The sequence below is a fragment of the Aotus nancymaae genome, unplaced genomic scaffold (assembly GCF_030222135.1).
Source record: "Aotus nancymaae isolate 86718 unplaced genomic scaffold, 86718_ANA_hifiasm-v0.15.2.pri h1tg000011l, whole genome shotgun sequence".
NCBI classification, from domain to species: Eukaryota; Metazoa; Chordata; class Mammalia; order Primates; family Aotidae; genus Aotus; species Aotus nancymaae.
In genome coordinates, this window is record NW_026988422.1 from 58,722,876 (window position 1) to 58,743,754 (window position 20,879).

Below are 20,879 nucleotides of genomic sequence, written 5' to 3' on the forward strand. Positions count from 1 at the left end.
GCATATGCCATTACTCTCAGTTAACTTTTGTATTTTTAGTAGAGACGGGATTTTTGCCTTGCTTGCCAGGCTGGTCTCAAACTCCTGGACTCAAACAATCCACTCTGGCCTCCCGAAGTGCTGAGACTTCCGGTGTGAGCCACTGCACCTGGCCAATAAATGTTTAAGATACTAATTGCTCTCCAGCGGCCTGAAATGAGCCTGAGAAGGCACAGCAAGAGATAGGAGGAAAGCCAAGAGAACACGCTATCACAGAAGGCAAGTGAAGACAAAGCTTCAAGAAGGAGGGAGTGGTCAACTATGTCAAATGCTGCCGAGAGGTCAAGCTAGGTAAGGACTAAAAAGCATCTGTTTTATTTGAGCAATTTATGGGTCATTTTGTCAAGACCAGTTTCAATTGAGTGGCAGAGATGGAAGCTGCATTGTAGGTGAAAGAGGAGAGAGTGGGAGATAAGGAAACAGACAGTAAACACAATTTGTTAATGAAGGTGAGGAGGAGAATCTAGAAGGCAACAAAGAAATTCTACACAAAATATATCTAGCTATCTTCAATGACTGCTGTGGGTTTCAGGGGTTTCCTGACACAGTATAGTGGTTCCTTTGTTTACAGAGCTATTTCACAGATAACAGTTGCTCTGAACTTCACAGTAATATAACAGAGTAATTGAGTGATTTGTCTGAAATCATCCAGCTATAAATGGAAAGCCCAGTTTCCTGAGTCTTTCAATTTTCTCTCCCTCTCTGATTCATTCATTCAAAAAACATTTATAAGTGACCTAATATGTACCAGGCCCTAGGCATACATCAGTGAACTAAACAGACAAAATCCCTGCTCTCATAAGAACTTCCATTCCATCAACTTGTGTTGCCACTCCCTTAGTATGGGTTCAACTAATAAAATGCTTAGACATCCTGGGCCCAGTAAACAATTAGGCTTATAGCACCATTCCAAAATGCTGAGCTTTCACTTACCACCCAAGTGTACAGTTCCTTCTCCACTGTGACCACAGCAAAGTGGGTATTCCCTGCGCACACCTGCCGGGCACTACAGCCACTCTTTATAACATCCAGTTTCTGGGGGGTGGATTTTCCACCACCCCAAACATAGACTTCACTGGTTCGTGATGTTACGACAGCAATGGGTGCTTCAGTCACAGTGCTTGACCTGCCAACAACCCCCAGAATAAAGGCACATTTAACATTAAAAACAACATCAAAGAAAAGTGCTTCCAGTCTATTCCCTGAGAAGAAGTGCCAATTATGGTATGAGAAAGTATGTTCTTTCTCAACAACTTATTTCAACGTGCTCTATCACAGCAGACTTTGCAATTCCTGCCTCAGGGCTTCATCACAGCTTGGCCAGATCAGGTTCCAGTCTGACCCGTAACACCTACACTTTTCAACATTCATTATGGTAATAATGGCCACTTTAGTGTGAGGGTGAAATTATAGCTTTCTTCTTAGAAATGACTGTCTGACATTTAAGCAGATGCTGTCTCCTGAAAGGATGCCAAAGGATCCTGGGATCAAATAATGCCTACACTCAAGAAATACCATACACTGGTGGTAATTTAGGATATATTAGTTTTTAAGAGTCTCTTGATCATTACCTTGGTCTCTTTGTAGGTGCATTAAGCAGAGTGACTTTTTCCTCCATCTCTCTACCAAATAAAAGCAAAGATACATGAGTGAAATATAGGTTTTTATATTGCAAAGGTGTCTAATACATTTCACAGATTTAATCCTCTTATAAACTGTATGCATCTTACAACATTACAATACTTTTAGCAAAGTACTTCAATACAACTCAAAACAGTTATATAGTCCTTTCATTAGACAATTCATTAAATACCCAAGGGCTAGCAGTATGGGGCCATTTGCTTTATATCTCTGAGAAATGGTGCAGGCTGGAACAGAGAGCCTTAAGAACCTCTGACGTACATGTTTAATATCTGATGGACACCTTCATCTAGTCTGCCCACTTACTCCCAAACTCAGTATCTCCAAATATGAGCTTGTTAGCTTTTTCCCAAAGGAGCTTCTCTTTCTGACTCCTCTATTTCTGTAACTAGTAGCAACACCCTTCGCCAATTCTCCCAGTCAATTGGGCTTAAAACCTCAGTCATCTCTAATTCATCCCTCTCCCTTTCTTTAATATTCAAGTTCTACAGATCCTACCTATATAGTACTTTTTGTACTCACTTCTTCCTTTCTAGTCTCACCACCTTAGTTCTGTGCAGTTCTACTTCCCACCTGTACTTTGGTAATACCTTCTACTCAGCCTCACTATAGTCTTAATCCATTTTACTATACTAATTTAACACAGATACTAATATTGCTAAATAACTCTTCCTTAGGTATGCCTCTCATCACATAAACTGCCCTCTTGCAAACATCTACTATCTCTTGAAAGTGGGTGTAATATCCACTCTATCTTCTGCACTATCTCTTGAATTAACCACAATTTCCTTGGCCTGGCATGCAAGATTCCTTATTTTTCCAGCCTTCCTTCCTTTTGTTTACACCCCATGTTCTAGCCCAAGGCTCTCATTCTACCTAAATCAATTATAGCTGGGCTATTGGAGTAGCGCTCAGGCATGAATACTTTTTGAAAGCTCCTGATATTTTGCATCAAAAGTCCCATGTCTAGAACCACTAATCTAGCCAAATAGAATTTTGTGTTTCCTGAATATTTTCCACAACTTCCTATGTCTATCTGTGATTCTGCTTATGCTATATTCTTTGTCTAGAAAACTCTGTCTTATGTTTTCCATCAAAGGACAAAGTTCCAACAAAGTATTGCAGGCAAATCTATAATTAGCTCAGTAAATATTTCATGCCATACTATACTCAAGAAATAAGAGGTTAAAATAGTGATTATGCCGGGCACAGTGGCTCATGCCTGTAATCCCAGTACTTTGGGAGGCCGAGGCAGGCGGATCATGTGAGGTCAGGAGTTCAAGACCAGCCTGGCCAAGATAGCAAAACCCCGTCTCTACAAAAAATACAAAAACTAGCTGGGCATGGTGGCGCCTGCCTATAGTCCCAGCTCCTCAAGAGGCTAAGGCCAGGAGAATTGCTTGAACCTGGGAGGCAGAGGTTGCAGTGAGCCAGAATCATGCCACTGTACTTCAGCCTGGGCAACAGAGTAAGACTGTGTCTCAAAAAATAAATAAATAAAATAAAATAAAGTCAGTCATTATATTGCTGAGAAATAAGCCAGATAAAAATTTTAAATATGCTTAACCAGACCGAAAGGGTGATACTGCCTACACATGCACAGAACATAAATGAAAGGTCACCATGCTATATGTGGAGTACTGTACATAATTGCAGGCACTAAAACACTGGCTAGAGACCAACTGGAGAAGAACCAGGTAAGATTAATTAAATGACATAGTAGAATAAAAGTATTGATCAAACAGCAAATATGGAATTAGGGATGTACAGAATGTATCTAAGGGCAAGACTTGAAAAGAGCATTGTATGTATTTGAATATTTGGAAGATATAAAAACAAAGCACCGGCCAGGTGTGGTGGCTCACACCTGTAATCCCAGCACTTTGGGAGGCCAAGGTGGGTGGATCACCTGAGATTAGGAGTTCCAAACCAGCCTGGCCAACATGGTGAAACCCTCTCTATTAAAAAAAAAATACAAAAAATTAGCTGGGTGTGGTGGCACATGGCTGAGGCAGGAGAATTGCTTGGACCTGGTGGAGGCTGCAGTGATCTGAGATCACGCCGTTGCACTCCAGCCTGGGCAACAAGAGTGAAACTCTGTCTCAAAGAGAAAAGAAAATAAAAAAAAGAACTGGTAGTGGAGGAAGAAGGGTAGCAAGTCAAAAATAGTATAATAGGATGAAATTTAGAATCAAACATTTAGGAAAGATAAACATTTTAAATTAAGGTATGAAAACTCCTAGAGGAACCCAGGGATAAAGGATGTTCTTCCTATCTCGGAACCCAGGGATAAAGGATGTTCTTCCTATCTCTAAAGATATCTGATAGAATAAATCTCAGGAAATAACCTCTGAGGAGTCAATAAAACTCAACTTCAAAAATAGGCAAAATGTACCCGAAGAAGATTCTTCCAACTCCAACCTACTACCTAAACAAATGCAGTAAAAAACAAAGGCCCAGGCTGGGCACAGTGGCTCATGCCTGTAATCCTAACACATTGGGAGGCTGAAGCAGGGGGATTGCTTGAGGCCAGGCAACGGCTTTGAGACCAGCCTGAGCAACATAACAAGACCCTGTCTCTACAAAAATAGAAAAATTAGCCAGGCATGACGGTGCACACCTGCAGTTCTAGCTACTTGGGAGGCTGAGGTAGCAGAATCACTTGCAGCAGGAGTTCAAGGCTGCAGTGAGCTAGGACTATGCCACTGTACTCTAGCCTGGGTGAGACTCTGTCTCAGCAAACAAACAAAAAACAAAACAAAAAAACAAAGGCCCAGTCCAATTCACACTACTATCCAAAAATTGATAAGCACCCTATGCCAGGCCCTAGGCTGACCACTTTTTATGCGTTACCTTCTTTAATTCTTACTTTATCTTGCTTTATAGAGGAGAAAGTTAAGAAATAAGGATGTTAAATAACTTGACAAAGATAATGACAAAATTCAGAAAAAAACATCCAGACACCCCTCTTCCTTATTGCACTCTAGTGCCTCAATTCTAGGTTTAAAACCAATGGATGGGGGACTGAAGGACTCTTGGGCCTCATCAGTAAAAATTTAGAACAAAATAGCACAGGCTAAGGAGGTGAAAGTCAGAAGCTACCCCCAAGCAATAAAAGCAGAAATGCTGGTAGAAAATAGCACTATTGCAACCAAATCAGGAAATGCTACTCTTCCTTGTAGTACTCTGATCAAGCCTCTAAAAGTCAACCATCTCAGAAAAGACAATGGAGTAACGTCTTCATACTTTACCTCCTGCGTTTCCTGAGGAGGGGGCGATCCAGAAGTTCATCTGCAGTAGGTCTCTGTTCAGGATCCTAAAAAGTAAAAATAGGGTTAGCTTTCACTTAAAGGAAATGGGCAATATGGGATCTAAAGATGATAATTAGTCAAAGCCTACTGCATTATCCTTTTGTTTCAAAAATCATTCCTCTTATGTGCTTCTCACCTCATTATCATCAACACTTGTACATGAAGGAGGATGTTTATAATGCACCTTCCTCACTTGTTCAATTAGGGTAATTCAATTAGGGCTCTCAAACCTCAACATATACAGAAGAATCACCTGGGGTGTTTGTTACAAATAAAGATTTCTGGGCTTTATCCACAGAGATTTTGATTGAGTTCGTCTGGGGTGGGGCCCAGGAGTCTTCTTTTTACTTACAAAATTCCCCCACTCCCTGGTGATTCTGACTCCAGTGTTTCATGAAACATACTTTGAATAATACTAGGACTACACAGGAAGAGAACTACAAGATATGAGAAGTATATACATTCCATATTAGAAATGATAAATTATCTTTCATTGCAGTTTTATGAAATCTATATCCAGAAATTAATCTTGGTCATAAAAATGGAGCACAATTTAGATGGGAAATTCATTTCCCAAACTAGTACTCACAAAGCAGAATAAAGTAAGAATTTGTTCACTGAAGCACATAACTATAATGAATTATCAATGCCTATAATGGGTACAGCCACAAATACACTCTACCTTGGGGAAGTAGATGTGGTTTTTTATGGTTTATAGCTATGCCATACATCAAACACTGAGGTTGAAGTGAATATTTAAGTCACACCTACCTGGTCAAGGCATGAATGAACCATCTGGATCAATTCCAAAGAGTACTGGCTAGAATCAACTTCCATGGCCCGAATTCCTTGCACGATCTTCACACACAGGTTGAGTGGATTCTATGAGAAAATTATGACTGTATTGCTCCTGGTTATATAATGATGATGCTATACTCTACTGGTAGGGGCTCTGAGGTGTCTGTGACCATTACTTAAAGAACTGGCAATAGGTCTGACTTCCTTTTACAACTATTAGTATGCATCAGCAAGAAATGGTTAGGGATGCACTGATGCTATCAGACAGAATGAAGCCAACTGGCCATAAAATCTGTAACTATGTGGCCAATAATGTAATGCTCAGAATATATTATAATCTGACCTTTCAAATGAATCCCAACAAAAAGGAAGGCAAGATTAGCCATGCTTCTTGGCTTCAAGTAGTTCCCTTGCCAACTAACTTGCCTCCTAATTGTGGTTGTACAGGCAATACTCTGCTGCAACAGACAAGGCAGTGACTAATAATAAGACAATAATACTAACAATATTATGTAATACCATAGGGTTAGTTTTCATTTAAAGGAAATGGGCAATATGGGATCTAAAGATGATAATTAGTCAAGACCACTGCATTATCCTTTTGTTTCAAAAATAATTTCTTATGTGATACTCCATGTTTCATGCTTCTCACCTCATTATCATCAACACTTAAACATGAAGGATGTTTATACTGCACATTCCTCACTTGTTCAATTCGGGCAGTGGCTCTCAAACCTCAACATATACAGAACAGAAGAATCACCTGGGGTATTTGTTACAAATACAGATTTCTAGGCTTTATCCACAGAGATTTTGATTGAGTTACCACATTATTGAGAGACTACTACATACTAGACAGGCACTTTACATATATGATATTTTTTAGCCTCACTAACACCATTTAAGGAAGTTATTATCATTATTAATTTATATATAAGAAAAATGGGGCTCAGAGATGTAAAGTATCTTGCCCAAAAAATGGAGCTATAACTCCAACCAAAGCCTGTCTGACTCCAAGTCATATATATATATTTTTATTTTATTTTATTTTTTTTTAGGACAGAGTATCACTCTGTCACCTAGGCTGGAGTGTAGTGGTGTGATCTCCACTCACTACGACCTCCTCCTCCTGAGTTTAAGTGATTCTTGTGCCTCAGCTTCCTGAGTAGCCGGGATTATAGGCATATGCCACCACGCCTGGCTAATTTGTGTTTTTGTGTTTTTTTTTTTTTTTTTTTTTGAGATAGAGTCTTGCTTTGTTGCCAGGCTAGAGTGCAGTGGTGCGATCCTGGCTCACTGCAACCTCTGGCTCCCGGGTTGAAGCGATTCTCCTGCCTCAGCCACCCAAGTAGCTGGGACTACAGGTGCGTGCCACCACGCCCTGCTAATTTTGTATTTTTAGTAGAGACAGGGTTTCACCAATGGTCTCAATCTCTTGACCTTGTGATCCGCCCGCCTTGGCCTCCCAAAGTGCTGCGATTACAGGGGTGAGCCACTGCACTCGGCCTGTATATTTTTTAGTAGAGATGGGGTTTCACCATGTTGGCCAGGCTGGTCTCAAACTCCTGACCTCAGGTGATCCACCTGCCTCAGCCTCTCAAAATGCTGGGATTGCAGGAGTGAGCCACCATGCCCGGCCTCTAACTCCAAGTCATTTTTCTTCTACCATACTATTTAGGAGAATTAGATGATATACTACAACAACCTTCAGGATTTAGAAAAATGAATAGGTCTCATGAAAGGGCAATGAATTTGCATTACTGTACATTTGCATTTTTCATATACATTACAAGAGAATCTCTGTGTGGGGAATATACATTGTTACCATGTCACAGATAATGAAACAGAGGATCAAAGAGATGAAGGGATTTGTCTAAATTCTCACATCTGGTTGGTAGAGGCAACTGGATGTGAATCCACTTTAACCCCTCAGTGTGCTCCATGGACCAGTGGCATCAGCATCACCTGGGAGCTTGTTAGAACCACAGAATATCAACCCCATCCCCCCAAAAATCTGCATTTCAACAAGATGTATGCCTATTAAAGTTTGAGAAGTACTGCTTTATATCAGGCTGCACTTTAATTTACTTAAAAAAAGAAAAAAAGACTTAAAGGGATTCATTGTCCATAAAATGACAATCTTTATTTTTTAACAGATAAACTTTTTTTCCTAGTCAATGAATATTTATTAAACATGCACAATATATTAGGTATTGCAGAAAATAAAGCAAACATTTGGAAGGGTTTTAGACTACCTGGCAAAACCACAGCTATATAAAAAAAGTTAAGTGCAATCAAGTGATACTGGTGCTATGTCAGAAGTGTTTACAGGATAAAGGCACGAAGAAGTAACAATTTAGAAAAAGGCATAAACATGCTGGGCATGGGGGCTCACACCTGTAATCCTAGCACAGGCCAAGGCAGGAGATCACTTGAGGTCAGGATTTCAAAACCAGCCTGGGTAACACAGTAAGAACCCATCTCTACAAAAAATAGCTGGGCATGGTGAGGCACGCCTGGAGTTTGAGCTATTCAGGAGGCTGAGTGGGGATGACCGCTTGAGCATAGGCGTTTGAGACTGCAGTGAGCTATGATCACATCACTGCACTCCAGGCCTGGGCAACAGAGCAAGACCCAGACGGTATTAAAACAATTATCTTTTGCTCCATTCCATTCTGTTCACTAGATTTGCATCCTTTTACACGTTTCCAAGAAAGTGATGCAGTAGTTGCTAGTTGCATGATCATCTGGCTGCTGTTAATAATGTTCTAATTCCTACTGCTTGAAAAAGTGAACCATCATATTCCATTTTTTGCTTTTAAGAGATGAACTTTCTAATTTAATTTAATTTTTATTTATTTTATTGAGACAGTCTTGCTCTGTTGCCCAGGCTGGAGTGCAGTGGTGCGATCTCAGCTTACTGCAGTCTACACTTCCCAGGTTCAAGTGATTCTCGTACCTCAGCCTCCTGAGTGGCTAGAATTACAGGTGCAAGCCACAACGCCCAGCTAACTTTTGTATTTTTATTAGAGATGGGGTTTCGTCATGTTTCCTAGGCTGGTCTCAAACACCTGGCCTCAAGTGAGCCTCCTGCCTTGGCCTCCCAAAGTGTTAGGATTACAGGCATGAGCCACTGCACCTGACCAATAATCTTTAATAAGGGTCAGGGTGTTTAATTTTTCATAAAAAAGATCAAAACACTTTAATGGGTATTATATAATCAGCTTTAAAAAAAATGTAGTTAAAGCATAAGAAATAAAATGGCTTTTCCAAACTGCAGCATCACACAGTTGACCCTAGAGAGTAATTTTTTTTTTTTTTATTTTAGTAGAGACGGAGTTTCACCATGTTGGCCAGGATGGTCTTGATCATCTGACCATGTGAACTGCCCGCCTCAGCCTTCCAAAATCCCATAAACCAAAATGGGATTACAGGCGTGAGCCACCGCACCCGAGATTTTTTTTTCTTTTTTGAGACGAAGTTTTGCTCTTGTTGCCCAAGCTAGAGTGTAATGGTGCGATCTCGGTTCACTGCAACCTCTGTCTCCTGGGTTCAAGCGATTCTCCGGCCTCAGCCTCCCAAGTAGCTGGGATTACAGGTGCCTGCCACCATGCCCAGCTAATTTTTTGTATTTTTTTTTTTAGTAGAAACGGGGTTTCTCCATGTTGGTCAGGCTGGTCTCAAACTCCTGACCTCAGGTGATCCACCCTCCTCAGCCTCCCAAAATGCTGGGATTACAGGCGCGAGCCACCACACCCGGCCAAAAGCCAGTTTTAAAATGACAATGAACAAATTCATGTACAGTGTTCAAACTACTTTGATTATGATCATTTCAACAGGGAATTTAAGTTGGAGATTAATTGGGTCTATAGCATTTTTTTTTTGAGACAGAGTCTTGCTCTGTTGCTCAGGCTGGAGTGTAGTGGCACAATCTTGGCTCACTACAACCTCCACCTCCCAGGTTCAAATAGTTCTCATCCCTCAGCCTTCCAGGTAGCTGAGATTACAGGTATGTGCCACCATGCCACCATGCCCAGCTAAGTTTTGTATTTTTTAGTGGAGATGGGGTTTGACCATGTTGGTCAGGCTGACCTGAAGTGATCCACCCACCTTGGCCTCCCAAAGTGCTGGGATTACAGACATGAGCCACTGCAGCTGGCTGGGTCTATAGCATTTTAATAATAGATTACCTGTACCTGAATCCTGTACCTGAATACAGGTTATTTTTGCCAGAGATCAGAAGCCTGGGAATAGAGTTGATCTGCTTGGCCAAGCTATACCATTTGCAACCTGCTAAATGTAAAACAGGGATAATATGCCAACTTACTGTAGCATCAAACGTCCTCTTTAGGGTAAGCAGTTCAAAAATGACGCAGCCTACTGCCCAGATATCAGACTTGAAATTGTACTTTACTCCTTGACAGAGCTCTGGAGACATGTAATATGGGGTTCCTACAAGCTGAGCAACAAAGAAACAATCAAAGAATAATTTCTTTTCTGAGGTAACTATGTTAACATTTCAACAGCTTAATTCAATTTCCCAGGAACTAGTGGTAACAACCATAAAACATTCATCAGCAGATTCCAAAATGGTTTTTATGAGACGATGTCACCATGGAAAGAAATTTTTTTTTTTTTTGAGACAGAGTTTCACTCTTGTTGCCCAGGGCTGGAGTGCAATGGTGCGATCTTGGCTCATCGCAACCTCGGCCTCCTGGGTTCAAATGATTCTCCTGCCTCAGCCTCCCAAGTAGCTGGGATTACAGGCATGTACCACCACACCCGGCTCATGTGTATGTTTAGTAGAGACAGGGTTTCTCCACGTTGGTCAGGCTGGTCTTAAACTCCCAACCTCAGGTGATCCACCTGCCTCGGCCTCCCAAAGTGCTGGGATTATAGGCGTGAGCCACCACACCTGGCCTAAAGAAATCTTATTCACATCAAATCTCTTGGGTCAATCATAAAGGGACAATCTCTGAAGTAAAGGAACTGTGGTAACTTGAGGGGCTCAGTAACTCTGTGATTCCTAGATCACACAGGCTTCAGGCATTCAATGCCTACTAAAGACTTTACACATACTTAGGGAAATACTTAGTAAAAGTTCACCAATGAGGGAAAAAACCCAAACACTGGCAGTGGGGAGCTGATAACTGAATGAACGAATTAGATGTTCTGACTAAAATACGCAGTAATGAAACTTTTAAAATGGCCCAATTTGGCATCTGTTACACTAACACAGCTAGTGAATTTCCTTGTTTTTTTTTTTTTTTTTGGAGATGGAGTCTCACTCTGTAGCCCAGGTTAGAGGGCAGTGGTACAATCTTGGCTCACTGCAACCTCCACCCATCAGGTTCAAGTGATTCTCCTGACTCAGCCTCCCAAGTAGCTGGGATTACAGGCACCTGCCACCGCGCCCGGCTAATTTTTGTATTTTTAGTAGAGACAGGGTTTCAACATCTTGGCCAGGCTGGTCTTGAGCTCCTGACCTCATGATCTGCCCGCCTTGGCCTCCCAAAGTGCTGGGATTACAGGTGTGAGCCACCGCACCCGGCCATGAATTTCTTTTGAATTTGAAAAAGATTTTCTGACTTCAGAAATAAATTTGGAAATAAAAATGTCCTAAGAAGTCACGCCTCTCCCAAGATGAGATATAATGAATGCCCTAGCAGCTCTAATAAAACTCACAGTTAGCTTTAATCAACAAAGCAAAGCAAGTTTCAGATGGCTTATATGGCTTTTATAAATTTTCATATCATTAATTCTTTGCATTCAACTAGCTAAAAAAAATCAAGTCTTGGTTTTATCAGATTGTTCTTGATGAGAAAAATCTATATAAAGAAATGATTGCTTCTTCAGAAGCTCACTTTGGCCTCCATCGAGTCCTTGAAGCAGACTCCCAACCCTAAACATCTAAATTGCTTGCAGGCATATCTTGACAATATATATATATATCAAAAAAAATTATTGGCCAAAATCAGTTTTCAAGTTAAGGATAGAGCATTGTGAAACCAGAAGAATAATAACTGGGTTTTATAATTCCTAAAAGGATAAGATTACTGTTCTAAAGATTAACTTATGTCTACTCTTTACCAATGATCTTTTTCAAAATCACGTGAGAGGGGACCCCTGTACAGTTCAGACTGTGTATGATATGAAAGAATTGACTGTTCTCTGAGCATCAGCCTTCATTTGTAATATAGGGCTTCTCTTTGAACCAGAAACATTCAAAGAAAGTACAAAAAGAGACGTCTAACACCTTGAGCTCAAACATTAAATAAAAGATAAAGTGAAATCTACTAAAGATCCTAAGCTGGACAAAATAATAAAGCATTTTGTTGCTTTTAGATTAAGTCCCTAGTCAGTGTTGAAAAAGGCTATGAGGTCAGAGCTATAATGTGGACAATGACTCTTGAAGGGACACCTGACCATGTAAATGCCTGCTAGTGAGCCCAGGAAAATGATTTCTGAAGACTTGCATTCAAAGTGTGGAGAACGTCCAAGAATATTGAGAGAAGTATGCAAGATTTAGGGAGCATAGTTATATTTCACAGTGCTGGAAAGGAAAAGAAAATAAAAATGAAGTCAAGGGCAACACATACCGTCTCAGCCATGGAATACTCAGAATTAAGTTTCTTTGCTAGGCCATAATCTCCAAGTTTTATCAGGTTTGCCTTGGTCAGAAAAATATTTAATGTCTTTATATCTCTGAAAAAAAAGATGCTGCATATTAAGTTCACACAAATAATTGTTTTATTTCATCCCCCATCTTGCCCAGGATTATTATAGAATAAAAATGAGTGTGGGGCGGGTGCAGTGGCTCACACCTGTAATCCCAGCACTTTGGGAGGGCAAGGCAGGAGATTGCTTGAGGCCAGGAGTTCTAGACCAGTCTGGGCAACATAATGAGACCCCATTTCTACAAAAAAGAAATTAGTCAGGATTGGTGGCATACACCTGTAGTCCTAGCTTCTTGGGAGGCTAAAGCACCCGATAATCAGTTGAGCCCAGGACGCTGAGGCTGCAGTGAGTCATGATTGCACTACTACACTCCAACCTGGGCAAAGGGTGAGACCCTGTCTCAAAAATTAAACAAAACAAAAAAGAGTTTTACCATTGCTCATATTCTGTCCTAAACATTCCACAGTGGTCATCACTTTCACATGCTGTTTAACAATGAAGGGAGAACTTAAAGAAGTGAAGGCAGAGAATTAATTTCATCCTCTAGGACTTCACAGCATAGAAATACTACTGAAGCTACTAGAAAAAGTTGAGAGGGTCAGATGAGGAAAATGGTGCTCTAAGTAACCATAATTCCCATAAGATACCCCCCCCTTCAACTATTACTTATGACTTGAATTAAGTGATATCAAGACAACTTTAACAAACTTGGTTGGTGTCAAAGTTTTGAATAATCTTTTAAGGCAAGAGAAGAGCCTACATGTCCCTGTAACAATATGCTTAGGCCATTTAGTCATCTAAATAAAATCACAAGCTACTTTTCTAAGGATGAATGGACCATATGTAAGACAAAATGAACTGTGCCTGGTTCACTAGGGCTTTCTTTATTGAAAGATGCAAATAAATCAGAACAATATACTTTGTTACTTTTAAAAAGAAAATAACAACATGCAACATAAGCCATTGAATAGTTATCAAGAAATATACATTAATTGAATGAACAAACCAATGAAAAAAGAAATCTTAGTGTATTATAATTAATCTGGTACTAGTCAATGACTCACTTAAGAAGGTTATAATGATGTGAAAATGTTATTGAGACGGTTTTCTTCATTAGCTAGAAATGAATGGAAACTTGTTTTTTTTCCCCAAAGATCTGGTAAATTTGTACTATTAATTGTACAAAGTCAAGAGACTTTTATTTAAATTAAAAGAGCTTAATTATAGACTCAAAAACAATTGGCAATTATTATTGCCGTGAATTCTTACCAAACACTCCTTATGAGGCCTTCTAAGCTTTACTGATAAATTAACAAACTGAACTCTAAACTTTTTGTCTGTTAAAGAAATGACAGCCAGGCGCAGTGGCTCACGCCTGTAATCCTAGCACTTTGGGAGGCCGAGGTAGGCAGATCACTAGGTCAGGAGTTCGAGACCAGCCTGACCAACGTGGTGAAACCCCATCTCTACTAAAAATATAAAAATTAGCTAGGCATGGTGGCACGTGCCTGTAATCCCAGCTACTCAAGAGGCTGAGGCAGGAGAATCGCTTGAACCAGGGAGGCGGAGGTTGCAGTGAGCCAAGATCGTGCCATTGCACTCTAGTCTGGGCGACAGAGTGAGACTCTGTCTCAAAAGGAAAAAGAAAAGGAGAAATGACTAGGAAGTACTTAGCTACTGAGGAGATTCTTCCTAGATCATAAACATAGTTTAACCTCAGGAAGTGAAAATAATATTCCTCATTACTTTCCTTTCCTAACGATATCAATGGAAAAACTCTTGGCTGCTTAATCAAGAAAATAAAAGTGTTGATGGGTAGTATCCAGGGTAGGGGCTGAATTGGTAGGAAAGAATCCATCCATAAATTTTTTCACTTCTTACCTATGAAGGATTCCAGCTTTATGGATACAGCTCACTGCTGAAACAATCTGGAATAGGTACCATACCACCATCTGCAGAGAAACAATAAATATTTGGATTAGAAACAAAAAGCTCCATTTAAGTAAACACACACACATATATAAACAAACAAAACAAAAGAAAGCTGAAACCAGAAGTTACGATTCAACATGACTTGACACCTCTTCCTTGCAGATTGAGTAGGCAAAGAAAAGTGAAGGGGTAAAAAAACACAAAAAACAGGTTCATCATAAAACAGTTCCAATGTCATTATAAAATATAGTATGGTAAAGTAGATATGTGGAAAAACTCAGGAAGAATGCAAAGTTATTAAAAACTGGGCATACCAGTATGCAGTAATAGAACCAGTAAAGAAAGCCCACAGAGAATCATGATGTGGAGGTAAAACGTTTAGGAAGCAGCTATAGACAGCTTAGCTTCCTTGTTAGAGGTTTCCTTTCTCATGAATATCAGAGCCTGGAAGGAGTCTGAACAAAAGGGAAAAAACACTCTTCATTATTGGAAGAGTAAATACAGAACTAGAACGCAAGAATTACAACACTACAATTCTAACTTCCTTCCATAAAAATATGAATTACCTCTTCCTCAAACAACTTGTCCTTCTGACGAAGGATTTTGTCATACAGGTTCCCTCCTGCAATTAAACAAGACACAGGTTTGAATTGCTTAATACAGATCCAAGCTTGGCTCCTGTAACAGGGTTTTAACAGATGACACAAAAGAAATGAAGGATTCTGTTTCTCTCCATAGGCAACTACTTCTTTTGGCTTTTCACACGGGGACAAAACTCTTCCCATGTCTCAAGGACTGCATCAGAAATATTCTTCAAAGATTTTCCTCTCTAACACAAGAGGCTCAATACAAAAAAAGAAATTTTTAGAAAAGAGGAGTAAAGACCATTCCTGTTATTCCCAACAAGCGAAATATATTCAAAATCAGATGATTTCTTTTCTAGAATTCCCCTTTAAGGACTCTGCAATATTTTTGTAACAATTCTCCGAGTTGTGACTACTATAACATTTGGATTAGGCTGGGTGCAGTGGCTCATGCCTATTATCCCAGCACTTTAGGAGGCTGAGGTGAGCAAATCGTTTGAGCTAAAGAGTTCAAGACCAGCCTGGGCAACATGGCAAAACCCTGTCTCTACCAAAAATACAAAAAATTAGCTGGGTGTTGGGGCACACGCCTGTGGTCCCAGCTACTCAGGAAGCCTGGGAGGCAGAGGTTGCAGTGAGCCAAGATCGTACCACTGCACTCTAGGCTGTGTGATAGTGAGACTCCATCTCAAGGAAAAAAAAGAAATAATTGGATTACACCTGTGATGCAAAGTTTTGTATTGATAGGGTGTATATTGACATATTTTCTACTTCACACTGAAAAATTTCCCAAAATTTAGGGTCTACCCCTAGACTGTTTCCAATCATTACTCTCTTTACTAATTCCTTCCTGTGGAATAAGTGTGAATGTACTTCTCTCTTTCCTTTATCAAGTAGTACAGACTGCAAGTAATCGTGGTTCATCTTACATCCCACCTGCAACTATAACTTACACTTTAGCCCTGTGTAAGTTTTTACAACTGCTTTTTCCTTGCAACTTAATAATTTAGTTTCAATAAATGTATCATTTGTTCCAGTTCTTCCTAATCCCAAAAGAAGTTAACTACCTAGGGCTTCTGCTACTTTGAAAATTTTTAACATAATCTTGAAAATGGCTGTGATCACCAATGATCATAATATACAAGAGTCAACACAAGAAAGTTGTAAGTGATGAATATGCTGGGACATCTTTAGCAGGCAGTTCAGAAAAGGGCTTTGGAGGTTCTCTTGTACAATAGGATAATTAACAGCTAGTACAGTATGTAGCAAACACTTCCTACCTACCAAGCACTATGCACTTAATACAACAACCCTAGAAAGTAGGTACTGTTATCCACAAACTTTTTTTTTGAGATGGAGTCTTGCTCTGTCGCCAGGCTGGAGTGCAGTATCGCAATCTCTGCTCCCTGGTTCAAGAGATTCCCCTGCCTCAGCCTCCTGAGTGGCTGGGATTACAGGCATGTGCCACTACGCCCAGTTGATTTTTGTCTTTTTAGTAGAAATGGGGTTTCACCATGTTGGCCATGATCCTGACCTTGTGATCCGCCCACCTTAGCCTCCCAAAGTGCTGGGATTACAGGTGTGAGCCACTATGCTAGGTTTTTTTTTTTTTTTTTTTTTGAGACAAGGTGTCGCTCCATCACCCAGGCTGGAGTGCAGCGCTGCAACCTCTGTTTCCCGGTCTCAAGCCATCTTCCCTCCTTATTCTCCCAAGTAGCTGAACTACAGATGCACACCACCACACCCAGCTAATTTTTTGTATTTTTGGTAGCAACAGGGTTTCATCATGTTGCCTAGGCTGTCCTCAAACTCCTATGCTCAAGGGATCCACCTGTCTTGGCTTCCCAAAGTGCTGGGATTACAGGTGTGCACCACTGTCCCTGGCCAACAAACTCATTTTAAAATCAGGAAACTGAGGCACAGAGTAGTAGTTTCTTACCAAGGTTATAGAGAAAGTAGAGAAACTTCGGATGTGGGTTCAGAGTCTATTTTCTTAACAACTAGTCTATATTGCTATCTTACAAGCAAAATGATCTGAAGAAATCAGAGACCAGATAAATAGGGCCATGCTTTACCATATATCATTTTGACTCAGTTATGATCTTTGGACCACTTTTTAATAGGATAGCTTTAGCTGAAGACAATATAAATAAATATCACCTGTAAAATCTTATTAAATATTGTATCAAGTGGTACCAATCCACACTCTAGTTAACCAATGTCATTTCATAAAGAAAAGCATTGAAAAATAAATCCAACCGAAGAAAAAATAGTTTGAAAATGGAACTATAATCACAAGAGAAAATTTGGGTATGCAGGGGAAAATCCCTCTCCTTCTTTGGTATACCACTTCAAAACTCTCCAAGGCCTGAAAAGTTTCTATTAAGCTCTATAAATTCATTTAAAGTTTTTATCACTGTATATGTCTCTTCTTATATTCTTATCCTTAAGGTAAGTATGAGTCTAAGAAAGTCTTGCTGGAGAAAGGCCCACTGAAGTCTATCTTACCATTACAATACTCCAGCTCAATCAGCAGAGTGGTATTGTCCATGAAATGATTGTAATAGGCAATAATGTTGTCATGCTGCAGCAGTGCCAGAATAACAATCTCATTCAAGGCATCACGACGTTCCTTCTCAGATAGCCGAGTCAAATCAACTTCCTTCCACACAACCAGTGAGTCATCCTACAACACAGTAACAGAGGTATCGTGCTTTCTTCTTGCCTGACAGCAAATGAATCCATACCTACATCTGTAAGCCTAGAAGGAAAACTTCCTAGAGGGGCAGAGACTGACTCCTCTTATTTTTTCCTTTTAACAGACTTTAAAGGTTGTATGTAGAATTTAGCACTATAATTTATTGCAGGACAGGGGAAGTAAAGCATTAAGTCGTTGTTGCTGTAACACTTAAATCTGTCATTTCCAGGTAAAAATATGGATTAGGGATAGATCTCAAAAAGATTCTATTGAGGACACTATGACAGACTGCTAATCATGATGGTGATTATGGCAGGGCAAGAATACTGGAGAAGAAGAGAATTGGGGAGCAATTATCTATAGCAGATCACAGCTTCCACTAAAATGAAAATACTAAACTTGCCTCTAGTTTTATAAATTTAGACTTCCCTAGTGATTTTCACTTACCCTTTCTGCTAAGAATAAGTCATGCCCCCTTTTGCAACACTATAATCTCCTATCACACTTTTATGTATCACATTTTCTTCTATTCCTGAAAGTTCCTGATGTCTACTATCCTTTTACTTATTATTTTTGTTTTTTTAGAGATAAGATCTCACTCTGTTGTCCAAACTAGAGTGCAGTCATAGATCGCTTCAGCTTTCAACTCCTGGGCTGAAGCAATTCTCCCACCTTGGCCTTCCCAGTAGTTAGAACTACAGGCACGCACTGCCACACTCAGCTAAATTTTTTTTTAAGAGATGGGGTATGGCTGGGCGTGGTGGCTCAAGCCTGTAATCCCAGCACTTTGGGAGGCCGAGGCAGGCAGATCACAAGGTCAAGAGATCGAGACCATCCTAGCCAACATGGTGAAACCCCGTCTCTACTAAAAACACAAAAATTAGCTGGGTGTGGTGGCGAGTGCCTGTAGTCCCAGCTACTCAGGAGGCTGAGGCAGGAGAATTGCTTGAACCCAGGAGGTGGAGGTTGCAGTGAGTCAAGATCATACCACTGCACTCCAGCCTGGCGCCTGACGACAGAGCGAGACTCTGTTTCAGAAAAAGAAAAAAAAAAAAAGAGAGAGATGGGGTATCACTGTATTGCCCAGGCTGGTCTATAACTCCTGGCCTCAAGTGACTCGACCACCTTGGCCTCCCAAGCGTTGGGATTACAGGCATGAGCCACTGTGCCTGGCCTCATTCTTTGCTAACACTGCTTCCTAGCCCAGGAGCATCTCCACCTATATAACTCTCCCTATCCTTTTGAATGCCTCTGTCAAGCCTTTACATTATTTTTGAAAAGACTCTGATGAACCTTTTACTGTATTTCCCATGCATAAATCCTGTAGGATAAACAGATGGTTATGCCTTTCATTTTTAGACCTCATACACTGAAATGCTATTTGTCCATTCTTTTCATATCTCCACATGTGCAACTTAATGCTGTTTACTAACAATGGCTAATTTATTTTCCTATTGAAATATAAGCTTCTAGAGGAAAAGGGTGCTTCTGAACTTTTGTAAATTCACAGACCTAATAAATATTTGGTGATACAGATAACACTATGCAATTTTTAGGAAGTGTAATCAGATTTAACTCAAAACAAACCCAGTAATCAAGTTCAACAGGATAATAAAAAGGAAATGGGCAAGGAGATTTAAGCTTTAGTTCTAGTCCAAGATTTACTTGTAACTTAAGTGAGCAAGTCACTTAAATATACTGTCTTGGTTTCTCCAACAAAAATATAGGAATAACAATCCTTATCTCCTCTTTCTCATTTTGAGTGCAAAAAAGAAAATAGACTACTAAGAATAACTAACTACAGCATCATACATTAATGTGGCATCAAGATAAAAAAGAACACTTAAAAATTTTCTCTTGCAACCACTTCTCTCCTCCATCTTTCAGCCTTAAAAGTATGCTGACTTGGAACACACACCAGAACTGTAGATGGATTTCTGATGGATGAATCACCTTCAGCAACCCCAGCAAGTTCTCACTAAATATTTACCTTAAAGTAAGATTTTAGTGATCAAATCCAGTGTATTGTTAGTTTTTGGAAGTAGAATCATCACTGCAGAGTTTTGCACTAGTATATATTCTTAACTTGGGATTCTGTGATCCATGGATCTCTCCAAAGGATGTGCATATGTGCAAACGTGTTGATGGAGGGAGTAAGATTACTTTGCTTATGGTAGGTTCTCAAAGGGGTCCTTGTGCCCCCCAAATTAAGAACTAATGGCTTAGAATATGCCAACAAAGTATTTCACATGCATAAACGCTGTAGGATAAACACTGAGGAAGAACCAACACACAAAGATCTTCCCAATGAGCTTCAAAAAAAAGCTTCCAACTGAGTGATCACTGCTGAACTTCAAGATAATGACAAAAATAACGGAGATGCCACTGGTGTGGGAATTTTGAAGCTATGCCCCTCCTCTCCACCCCGACCTTGGAGAGCTATATATATACTGCATGAGAGAAAGGAAGTTTTGGCAATACCTCACATTCGTATACCATTTTAATTTACAGAACAAGTGCCTTCGTTCGTTTGATTCTTAAGATAATCTTTAACAAAAAAAGATGATTTCAAGGTATTATCACTAATCCATTTTACAGATGGGGAAACTAAAGCTCAGAGACGGTTCGGTGACTTAGGTCAATCAAAAATGACTAGTTAGTAAAACCAATGATCTAACCAATTTCTAGTACCGGTGAGTGGGCAAAGTGGTGAAGACCCTGAGACATATACCCTGTGGGAGCCTAAAGGACTAAGCTCACGACGCGGGGAAAGCGGGACCGGGAAGGAGGAGGGGCTTGGGGCGACCCGGCAGCGTCAGGCAAGGCGGCCGGTGCCTAGGGCCGCTACCTCGGTGCGGCGGTACAGCGTGGCTTCCCCGAAGGCGCCGCGGCCCAGGACACGGATGGGGATGTAGTGCAGCTCCTCCTGTTCCGCCGCGCTGCCGCCGGCTCGCGGCCCCTGACTGGCGCTAGGCCCCGGACTCGAGACCCCGCAACCCCCGGACTCGCTCCCAAAGTCCGAGTTGATAGAATCGCAGTGTCGCTCGTACTCGCCCAGCACCGACATGGCGGCGGCCGCGGGCCTTCGGGACCGGCCTGCGTATGCCTGGCGGCGCTAGCCGCACTGCGCCCCGCTCGCTTCAGACACCGGCCCGCGGATCCGTCAGCCCATCAACTCCGCAAGGCTCCATGGTGGCT

General features: G+C 40.7%; 1 protein-coding gene across 2 annotated transcripts in view; it reads right to left on the reverse strand.

Moving 5' to 3' along the window:
* NEK9 (NIMA related kinase 9) overlaps positions 1 to 20,748 on the reverse strand; it is a 47,312-nt gene extending 26,564 nt beyond the window's left edge. For both annotated transcript variants that reach the window (XM_012438069.2, XM_012438068.3), the window contains exons 1-10: positions 20,530 to 20,748; positions 17,492 to 17,669; positions 14,966 to 15,021; positions 14,349 to 14,419; positions 12,389 to 12,494; positions 10,117 to 10,248; positions 5,763 to 5,873; positions 4,932 to 4,996; positions 1,611 to 1,661; positions 973 to 1,165 (exon numbers count right to left, since the gene is read on the reverse strand). In XM_012438069.2, coding sequence (XP_012293492.2) covers positions 973 to 1,165; positions 1,611 to 1,661; positions 4,932 to 4,996; positions 5,763 to 5,873; positions 10,117 to 10,248; positions 12,389 to 12,494; positions 14,349 to 14,419; positions 14,966 to 15,021; positions 17,492 to 17,669; positions 20,530 to 20,748 — 1,182 coding nt within the window. The remainder of the gene's footprint in view (positions 1 to 972; positions 1,166 to 1,610; positions 1,662 to 4,931; positions 4,997 to 5,762; positions 5,874 to 10,116; positions 10,249 to 12,388; positions 12,495 to 14,348; positions 14,420 to 14,965; positions 15,022 to 17,491; positions 17,670 to 20,529) is intronic.
* Between the last annotated feature and the right edge of the window lie 131 nt (positions 20,749 to 20,879).